The 9335-nt window shown below is 66.0% G+C and overlaps 4 protein-coding genes across 4 annotated transcripts in view; 2 read left to right on the forward strand and 2 right to left on the reverse strand.

The window, feature by feature from the left end:
• Window positions 1-597: 597 nt before the first annotated feature.
• CHLNCDRAFT_141247 (hypothetical protein) lies at window positions 598-1663 on the forward strand (the record flags this gene model as incomplete). The annotated part of the gene is made up of 5 exons (XM_005843274.1): window positions 598-701; window positions 893-1071; window positions 1185-1307; window positions 1454-1477; window positions 1641-1663. 5 exons carry the CDS (start codon window positions 598-600, stop codon window positions 1661-1663), a joined length of 453 nt encoding a protein of 150 aa, XP_005843336.1.
• Window positions 1664-2244: 581 nt separating this feature from the next.
• Window positions 2245-4477, reverse strand: CHLNCDRAFT_37505 (hypothetical protein; the record flags this gene model as incomplete). Its single annotated transcript, XM_005843339.1, has 8 exons — window positions 2245-2333; window positions 2490-2592; window positions 2680-2772; window positions 2961-3077; window positions 3266-3345; window positions 3520-3668; window positions 3809-4062; window positions 4331-4477. 8 exons carry the CDS (start codon window positions 4475-4477, stop codon window positions 2245-2247), a joined length of 1032 nt encoding a protein of 343 aa, XP_005843401.1.
• Window positions 4478-5011: 534 nt separating this feature from the next.
• On the reverse strand, window positions 5012-7552 carry CHLNCDRAFT_56404 (hypothetical protein; the record flags this gene model as incomplete). Its single annotated transcript, XM_005843340.1, has 10 exons — window positions 7248-7552; window positions 7085-7146; window positions 6965-7000; window positions 6755-6859; window positions 6427-6616; window positions 6174-6261; window positions 5932-6048; window positions 5721-5788; window positions 5463-5592; window positions 5012-5287 (listed from the first exon to the last, which is right to left on the reverse strand). The coding sequence occupies exons 1-10, from the start codon at window positions 7463-7465 to the stop codon at window positions 5012-5014; spliced, it is 1290 nt and encodes a 429-aa protein (XP_005843402.1). The 5' UTR covers window positions 7466-7552.
• Window positions 7553-7691: 139 nt separating this feature from the next.
• The window catches only part of CHLNCDRAFT_33180 (hypothetical protein), a gene marked incomplete at its 3' end in the record, with an annotated part of 1920 nt that continues 276 nt past the window's right edge, over window positions 7692-9335 (forward strand). The window contains exons 1-3 of the mRNA XM_005843275.1: window positions 7692-8410; window positions 8565-8679; window positions 8868-9093. Coding sequence (XP_005843337.1) covers window positions 7709-8410; window positions 8565-8679; window positions 8868-9093 — 1043 coding nt within the window. The remainder of the gene's footprint in view (window positions 8411-8564; window positions 8680-8867; window positions 9094-9335) is intronic.

The raw sequence follows: 9335 nt of genomic DNA on the forward strand, positions 1-9335 counted from the left end.
ATCGCACGGTGGCGGTCAGCCAGCGCTGGTGACAGGCGGCAGCAAAGGCGGCGAGGCGGCACGGTTTCTGGCGGAGGAAGCGGTGGGGAGGATGGGGCTCAGCAAACAGGTCAGGAAAGTTGAGGCGCAGCGGGGCGTAAAGGGGGCAGGTGAGCAGCATGTGGGGGGCATCTTCAATGCCGTCGTGGCAGTGGGGGCAGACTCGCTGCTCTCGGGGGCGCCGCGTCCAGCGGCCGGTCTCTTCCGCGCCCCAATGCGACCCGGTGCGCAGCTGCGCCAGCGCCTCGCGGTCCTGCCGACGCCGTACTGCATCCAGGTAGGTCTCGCGCTGCCCAAACATGGCGGGCGCCAGGTTGAGGGCGCCCACCACGTTGTGCACATAGTGCTCCAGCCGGCTGGCGCCGCCCTTCGCCAGCGCCTCCTGGAGCTGCGCCAGCTGGCGGCGCTGCGCAGCTTCCCCCAGCTCGCCGAGGTCAACAGGTGCTGGCTGCTGCAGGTCCAGCTGCATGCCGACCGCTGCGAGACCGGCCGCCAGCTGGGCAGCCCAGGACTGCTGTGCCAGGGGGTGGGCGCCATCTGCGAGCTGCACGCTGGACAATGGGCGACGCACGCGCCACCGACATGGGGCAGCGCCGCGGCGAGGTCAACATTGGGCAGCTGATGAGGGAGGAGTATGGGCGGGGCAAGGTCTTCAACATCGGGTGGGTGTGCAGTGCAGTGCAGTGCAGTGCTGTGCTGTGCTGTGCTGTGCTGTGCTGTGCTGTGCTGTGCTGTGCTGTGCTGCGCTGTTTGCAGCGAGGGTCCGTGAGCACCACACCGGGTTCTCTGCTCGAGGACCTTTCCAGGCAGATGAGCGCCTGGCAGGCACCTGCTGCTGCCGACCCTGCTGCAGGTTCACCACCCACACCGGCACCGTGGCGGCGGCGGACGACTGGGACACGCCTGTCCAGCTCAAGGACGTGCGCAAGAGCATGCCGGGCAGCTGGGAGCACCTGTTCCACAAGGCAGCCATGCCCGAGTTTGCCCTAGACCTGCGCAGCGGCAGCCAGGACCTGCGCGCCGCGCTGGAAGGTGGGTAAAGCGTCCAAGGACTTGCCCTCTACCCTCTACCCTCCCAGCCATTCTTTCTCCTGCACCTGGCCTGGCCTCCTCCTCCCTCACCCATCCCTGCCAGCCACCCGCAGGCCCACTGCTGGAGCGCGCCATTGGCGTCATCTACCGCCCCAGGACCGAGCGCCAGTCGCACTACTTCTACGCCTCCCTGTCGAACCAGTTTGATGCTGTCATCCACCTGGACGAAACTTCGGGTGCGCAGGCCTCCTTCGACCTGCTGGGCGCAAGGCTGGGGCGCATGGTGCATCGTGGGAGCCGCCCTGTGCAGCCCGGGGGCGGGTGGTTCATTGCGGGGCCTGCCAACAGCAGCAACACACCCGACCCTGGCCCCGGGCTGCAGCACTGACCCCGCTGGAGAAGGCGGGTGCATGGGCGCGGGACTGGAGGGCGCGGGAGGATGCCCCTGGCACGTGCCGCCGCCGTTGAACCACCGCACTCTCGCTGCTTTGCCTGTTGTCTTCAAACCACGCCCTACTACCAGCCTTTCCCTGATTATATGAATGCACCCCTCTCATATGTTCCTGCAGAGACTTACCCATTCGCGGTGTAGAGCAACGCGCGCTATGATCAAGTCCCCTGTTGCTTAGCGCGCCGAGGCGAATCTTGAGCTTGCCTTGCCCAGCTGACCAGCCTACAGCTTGCTCGGTAGTGATCCACTTGACTTGTATGTTATGTATGCTTGCCACAGCCTGCTCACGCTGCTTGCAAGTGCTGTTACAAGGGAACAAACCAGCTGGAAAGGCAGAGCAGCAGCAGTATACGAGAGGAGAGTATCCAGAGCACAACGGTTCCAGCCAGGGAAACATGCTGGCTGGCATAAACAGCTGGCATAAACAGCTGGCATAAACAATGGAATCATGCAATGGCTGCAATGCATGACGATGCACGGGTAAACTGTGCACTCTGCAGCAGCAGGGCGGAGCCGGATGGGCTGCTGGACAGCTCTGCTGCTGCCGGGAATGCATGTGTTGTTGGCAGGCGTGCGTTGTCAAGAGGGGAGAGCCACAAAGCCCGAGCGCCGGCACGCCTGGGGGCGACTGTACGGAAGATGAGCCGGCGGCAGCAGCAGCGAGCCATGGCAGGGCTGCTGAAGTGGCCGCCGCCAGCCGTGCCGCCGCCCTGCAGCCGCTGCTACTGCGGCGCCGGCTGCGGCGGCGCCGGCTGCAGCAGGCTGATCTCCTTGATGATCACGGCCTTCTCCTCCTTGAACTGCTCATCGTCTGCATCAGGGCAAGGCGGCACGGCAGCAGAGCAGTTGGCACCAGCACATCGAGACGGTCGGAGCTGGCTCCCTGCCCTCCACGACCCACCACACTCTGACAGCAATGCTGCAACATCACGTCGTGGCCCCGCCTTCCCACACAGCGCCCACCCACCTCTGTCGTTGTGGAAGTCGTCCAGGTACTTGAGCAGCTTGTCCTTGTTGTTGAACAGGATCTCGACCACGGGGCGCGTCTTGTTGGGGTTGGCCACAAACACCTGCAGGGCAGGGTGGCAGGGTGGTGGTGGCAGGTGCAAGGTGGCGCTGTGCCGCACACCAGGCCAGCGGGCGAGGCGGGCCTGCACCTTGAACACGTGGAAGGCCTCAAACTGGATGGAGCGGGAGGGGTCCTTGAGCAGGTTCATCATGAGGCACAGGTTGTCCACGTCGGCGACGTACTGCAGGGCAGTACCGCGGGCAGGGGCGCAGTTTAGTTCAGAGCAAGGAGATCGACAAGGTAGGCGCGTGCAAGAGCAAGAAGGCCTCAGGGCATCTTCTGCTCTCCTCCATAGCTGCCTGCCACAAGACCACAAGCCTCCCCCCCACACACACACACCACACACACACACGGCCACCAGCACCCCACCTGCATCATGATCTTCACGTTGCTGCGGTCCAGCAGCAGCTCCCCCAGCAGCTTCAGGCTCTGCCGCCGCGTCACGTAGTTGTCGCTGCGCAGCAGCTCGGTGTACAGCTTGAAGAACTGCGGCGGCAGGGGGCAGGGGGCGGCATGGGGTCAGCGCAGGCGGAAAGGCAGGCATGTGGTTGAGGCTGTCAAGGCAGGCAACGCGTGTGCTGCACGCATGCTACTTCTTGCTGCTGGCTAGAACCTCCTCGTCAAGCCTCCACAAAGAGCCCCAGCACATCAGGACCCCCATCGCGCCGCCCCACCTCTGCGTAGTTGTCTGCCAGGAAGTGCGCGATCAGCGCCTTGTTCCGCGTCAGCAGGTCCTTGAACGTCGCAAACACGTCTGCGGGCACAGCGCGGACGCAGGGAGGCGGGGCGGCAGGGTTGTTGTGCCAGCAGTCCACACGGCGGCCCGTTCACATGCAGCAGCCCGCCGCACACGCGGGCGGCGCGGGCCGCCTCCCCTCCTCTGCCCTGCCACTGCCGCCTCTCTCGCCGCAGCTGCCCGGGCGCGCACCCGAGGCCACCTCGAAGTTGGACATCTCCAGCTGCCCAAACATCTCTGTGAAGATGGTGGACTCGAGGACGAGGCGCGCCACCGCCTCGTGCCGTATGCAGTCGCGGAACATGGCCCCACAGTGCAGCGCTATCTCCGGGTCCTCGTACCTGCGCCCGGCAGCGGGTGTGGAGGAAAGGGTGGGGAGTGGACACGCAGCTTATGCAGCCAGGCAGCGGCATCGCTGCAGCCAGGCACAGTCGCGCAGCCCAGCCGGCGCCGGCGTGCGTGCGCCCCCCGCCCCGCCCACCCGTCAAACAGCGTGGCCAGTATGGCGTCGTGGTCCAGGATGTAGTTCATCCCCGGGAACTCGCCGCTGTGCTCGATGCGCACCAGCGCTCCAAAGATGGCCACCAGGTCCTTGCGGCTCTCAAACTCCAGCATGCCCAGGTATGAGACCATGTCGGTGAGCAGGCCCGTGCTCACCGCCTCGTACGCAATCAGCACCGCCGCCTCCTTGTTGCTGTGCGGCTGCCCCGCCTCCTCCTCGCCAAACATCGCCTCCTGCGGACGGCGGGCGGGGTGGGGCGGCAGGGGTGAGAGGGGCAGGCAACGGGACGGCGTGTCGCAGACCGACGCTCCCGCCACCGCCGCGCACGCCATCCCGCTGACCGGCTCCCGGCTCCTGGGGCCGATCCAAACGCGCTCCTGGCATTCGTCTACATTTCCCCACGTCCACACATCGCCAAAAACACATCGGTGCCCCCAGCGATCGCGCATCCCATCTCATGCCGTGCATACAGTTGGCCCATTTTTCGCCGGTTCAGCTCACCTTCATGCTGTGCAGCAGCTTCGCTATCTCATCCGCCACCCGCTCTGGGTTGGCCTCAAAGGGCAACCGCAAGAAGGCCTGGTGGGCCGCCTGGACCAGCTGCGCTGGGTCTTTCGTCCTAAGTCGGCCAAGGAGGCGACCAGCCATGGCTGTTTAGAGGGCGGGGGCCTGCGCCCCGCCTGCAAGCTTCACGCAGACACGCGCAGGGAGGACAGCACGCAGCTATTCAGCTCTGCCTGATGCCAAAGGGGGGATGCAGAGCGAGAGTTGCGACGGTGGAGCCGCCCTCGCGCATCAAAGCCCGTGCGCCGCCCAGCGGTACAGGCGGGTGCCGTCGTCGATTGTAGCCGCGCCGCTGGCTTACATTTGAAGGGGGCACGTGCAGTACAAGAGCGACATAGATGCAGGGTTCACGGTAAGAGAAAATAACAGGCGCAGGACCAGAGAAACTGACATCAAAACTCAGCAATGTAGTGCAAGCAGGGCGGGCAAACGGGTGTCGATCAACTGCGGGCATCACTTGTGAGCCTGACCGACAATGTACAGACATGGAGCATATTGGTACATGGAAATGCTGCTAGCTGAATCCACAGGGCAACTAGCCCCTGCTGTGAGGGGCCAAGCAACGCTAGGCCAGGAAGTATGGTACATCCTTCATTACATGCATGCCAGGTCCTTGCCTCATTTGGGGTCCAGCTTGTCCAGCTCCCGGTTGATGATGATGCGCATTACCTCGTTGGTCCCCTCCAGGATGCAGTGCACCCGCAGGTCCCGCATGTACCGCTCGATGGGATACTCTTTCAAGTACCCATACCCTCCCAGCAGCTGCAGCGCATCGTCGGTGACCCTGTAGCAGGCATCGGTGGCAAAGCGCTTGGCCATGGCGCACTCCATGGTGGCGGTGGGGGAGTGCGCATCCAGCGCTGCCGCCGCGTGCCGCACCATCAGGCGCGAGGCCTGCGACCGAGGGGCAGACTCATTGGACATGTGGCTGTGCATATGCATGCTGGGGAGCGGTCGGTTTCGAGGGGGCTCAGGCAGGTGCTGCCACAACCCTCAAATCCTCGCCACGAGGCTGTGTGTGGATCTGTGCTGTCGCCCTGCGACCCGCAGCTGCTGCTGGCTGGCTGACCTGGATTGACGTGGCCATGTCTGCCACCCTGAACTGCGTGGCCTGGAACTGCGAGATGGGCCCGCCAAAGGCCTGCCGCGCCTGCGTGTACTCGCGGGCCGTGTCCAGGCAAAACTGTGCGCCGCCAATGCTGCACAGCAGCAGAAGAAAACAAGCAGAGCAGGAGCAGAGACAGCGTCGAGTGGTGGTGGGGCGGGCAAGCAGGCACTGCCTGCCATGTCACAGACAAGCAGCGCGCCATTCAGCAGGTTGGCCCACCTGCAGGCGCCGATGTTGATGCGCCCGCCATCCAGCGCCTTCATGGCAAGCTTGAAGCCCTCCCCCTCCTGCAGGCAGCGGTGGACGCACTCAGCAGCAGCCGGCTCAGGCCCTGCCTTTGTTGGTGTGCCCGTGGCCTGCCGAGAGCGCCAATCCAGGCCATCCCTTCTGTGCTGCTCTCAAGCCATTGCTCCCCGGCCTGCTCCCCCACCTGCCCCACGCGGTTTTTGGACGGCACCCGAACGTCGTCGAACATGACGGCTGTCGTGGGCTGCGCATTCCATCCCAGCTTGGACTCGGGCTTGCCAAATGACAGGCCCTTGGTGCCCTACACACGGCAGGACGGCAGGAGAGGCACAGTCAGGTGCCGTGCCATGCACTGGTGTGGGTGGGAAGCCTGCGCCGCCACACGGCCCTGTTCCAAGCCCTTCAACACAAACGCCTGGCCCTCACCTTCTCAACGAGGAAGGCGGAGATGCCCTTGGGGCCAGGCTCTCCAGTGCGCGCCATGACAAGGTAGACATCGCTCACACCGCCGCCGCTACAGGGGACAGCAGCGAGCGAGCAGCTCACAAGTTTGTAGTAATCCCCCCCTCCTGCCCTTGGTTACCAGCTGCCTTGCACCCTCGCCAGCCCCCACCACACACACCCAGACCCTACTCCCACACTTCCCAGCACCAGCCAGGCACGCGTGTGCCAAGCAGACCTGATGAAGGCCTTGGCCCCGTTGAGGATGTAGTCCCCGCTGGCGCCCTCCCGCCTGGCGGTCATCTTGAGCGCCGAGGCGTCCGAGCCGGCGCTGGGCTCGGTGAGGCAGTAGGAGGCCAGCGCCTCCATGGACGTCAGCGCGGTTAGGTATGCGCCACGCTGGCGTGCGGTGCCGTAGCGATCGATGACTGCAGGCGGGGCAGGCGGAGTGGCAGGCGGCAGGCATGGCATGGCGATGGCGGAGGCTAGGGTGCCAGGGCAGATTTTGGCACCTAGCAGGCGGCGGCTGCCAAGCATGGTGTGTTCCCGGCGGTGTGCCGCCGCACCGTGGCAGACCATGTTGTGGATGGAGAGGTAGGCGGCGGTGGGCACGCAACCCCAGGACAGGGCCTCGAAAATGATGGCGGCGTCCAGCCGGCTCAGGGCCGCCCCTGCAGCGGGCAGCAACATCCCTGGGCACTCTGCCAGCTGCACATACGACCCTGGTAGGCCATGGCTTGTCGCCCCGCAGCTGACAAGAGCGGAGCTAGGCGCACCTCCCACATCCTCTCCCACATACAGGCCCCCAAATCCTGCAGCACACAGGAGCAGCATGCGACCGAATTGTGAGCTATAATGTTGGTTGGCAAGCACTGCTCCCAGCACCCCTGACGCACCCAGGTCGGCTGCTCGCTTGATGGTGTCTATGGGAAAGTGGTGCTTCGCATCCCAGTCAGCGCTGCACAACAGCGGGGGGCCAGCTGTAAGCCAGTGCGCGTCGGTCGGTTGAGAAGCGGTGCCACCGGGAGCAGCGGCACAGAGCACCGCTTTGTGACCTGCCTGTAGGGCGCCAGCTCCTCGCGAGCAAACGTTTCGGCCACGTGCTGGAACTGGCGCTGGTCCTCTGTGAGGTCAAAGTCCTCGTTGGCCGACAGCGGGTGCGAGTGCGAGTGCGCCGGCTCGGCCGCCGACGCCGCCGTCGCGCTCCAGTGCAGCCCCCTTGCCCCGACGCGCCTCAGAGCAGCACCTCCTGCTCTTGCTGCAGCCGCCGCCAGCATCCCTGGCTCGGCGAGGCGGGCTGTCGAGAGGGAAGCCTGAACAGAACAGGGCCTCAAACGTGACGCCCTTGCCTGGCCGTGCCGTCGATCACGGGGAACCGAGCACAGGTGTCGGATTCAATTTGATCGGAGACAAGCTCGACTTGCCTCTGGTGGGCAGCAGCAACGCAGCAGGAGAGGTCGCCCCGCCTTATCTGTTGCCCCAAAGCGCTGCCGAATGCATGCCAGCCTGCACTGAGCACGATGGGCGTTGCTGCGGCGCTCGACACAGCGGTTGCCAGACAGGCCTGCAGAAACGGAAACAGCAGGCGCACCGCGCAGCCCCTAGCGCCCCCCGGCAGCCGCGGCAGCTGTCAGCAGCGAGGCACGTCCCGCCGGGCAGCGGTGACGGCAGCAGCGGCGGGACGGGGCGGTGGCGCGGGCTCCAGCAGCGGCGCCGGCGGCGGCAAGGGCCCGTTTGACGGCCAGCGGCACGGCGGCGAGCGCGAGCGCAACCTGCTCAACGCCGTCAGCAGCAGCGACCGCGCGGGGTCGGAGTATGGGGAGGGCTTCTTCCAGTTCCGGCTGTCTGGCGAGCGCACGCACCTGGATGTGGACACGCTGAACGAGCAGATGCAGATCACGGGGCGGCAGCGCTTCCGCCACTCCATGCGCCCCGACGAGGCCTTTGGCCTCATCTTCAACTGGGATAACGTGGTGGCCGAAACGCGGGCGCTGCAGCGCCAGGCCTGGCAGCGCGTGGCGGAGGCGGAGGGGCTGCCCTTCCCCTCCCTGGAGCGGCCCCAGCTGTACGACGTGCGCCCCGAGCGCGCTGCCACCGACGTGCTGATGTGGACGCGCGACTGGGGGCGGGCGCAGGAGCTGGCCTGGCTGGTGGCCAGCGAGTACGGGCGCCTGCTGCTGGACCTGGCGCAGCCGCGCGACGGTGTGGCAGACTGGCTGCAGGTGGGGGCGGCGGTGCAGGCTGACGGGGGCCTGCTGCTGTGCCCACGGGCCTGGGCCGCTTGGAGCGCTGAGGTATTCAGCATGCGGGGGCTTGGCATGTGCTTGTGGCGTCCTTACCACTGGCCGCGCCCATGCCCGTGCCGCTCCCGTGCAGCTGATGAGCAAGACGCGTGTGCCGTGCGCCTTGGTCACCACCATGGACCGCCACACCACCGGCGAGCTGCTGGACAAGCTGGGGCTGCGCCACTACTTCACGTGCCTTGTCACAGGTGCGCCGTGGCATGCCGGGACGCTAGCCTTGCTGCGAGGCTGCCGGCCCTGTCCTGTGCTGGCATGGCTGCGAGCCAGCGGGGCAGCTTGGCACGTGGAGCTGCTACTACTTGGGTCCGGGCGGGGACCTGCGCTCAGCGCGGGCGCCGATCACTGCCGCCCCTCCGCCCCTGCCGCTGGCCTGCAGCTGATGACGACATGGAGACCATATCGCAGCGGTACCTGTCGGCAGCCATCAAGCTGGGGCGGCCGCCCAACCAGTGCGTCGTATTTGCCGCCTGCCCACCCATCCACCCCCGCCGCGCCGCACCTGTGATGGAGGTTGGGCAGGCGGCAAATACGACGCACTGGTTGGGCGGCCGCCCCAGCTTGATGGCTGCCGACAGGTACCGCTGCGATATGGTCTCCATGTCGTCATCAGCTGCAGGCCAGCGGCAGGGGCGGAGGGGCGGCAGTGATCGGCGCCCGCGCTGAGCGCAGGTCCCCGCCCGGACCCAAGTAGTAGCAGCTCCACGTGCCAAGCTGCCCCGCTGGCTCGCAGCCATGCCAGCACAGGACAGGGCCGGCAGCCTCGCAGCAAGGCTAGCGTCCCGGCATGCCACGGCGCACCTGTGACAAGGCACGTGAAGTAGTGGCGCAGCCCCAGCTTGTCCAG

This window comes from Chlorella variabilis (assembly GCF_000147415.1).
Source record: "Chlorella variabilis unplaced genomic scaffold CHLNCscaffold_32, whole genome shotgun sequence".
NCBI lineage: Eukaryota > Viridiplantae > Chlorophyta > Trebouxiophyceae > Chlorellales > Chlorellaceae > Chlorella > Chlorella variabilis.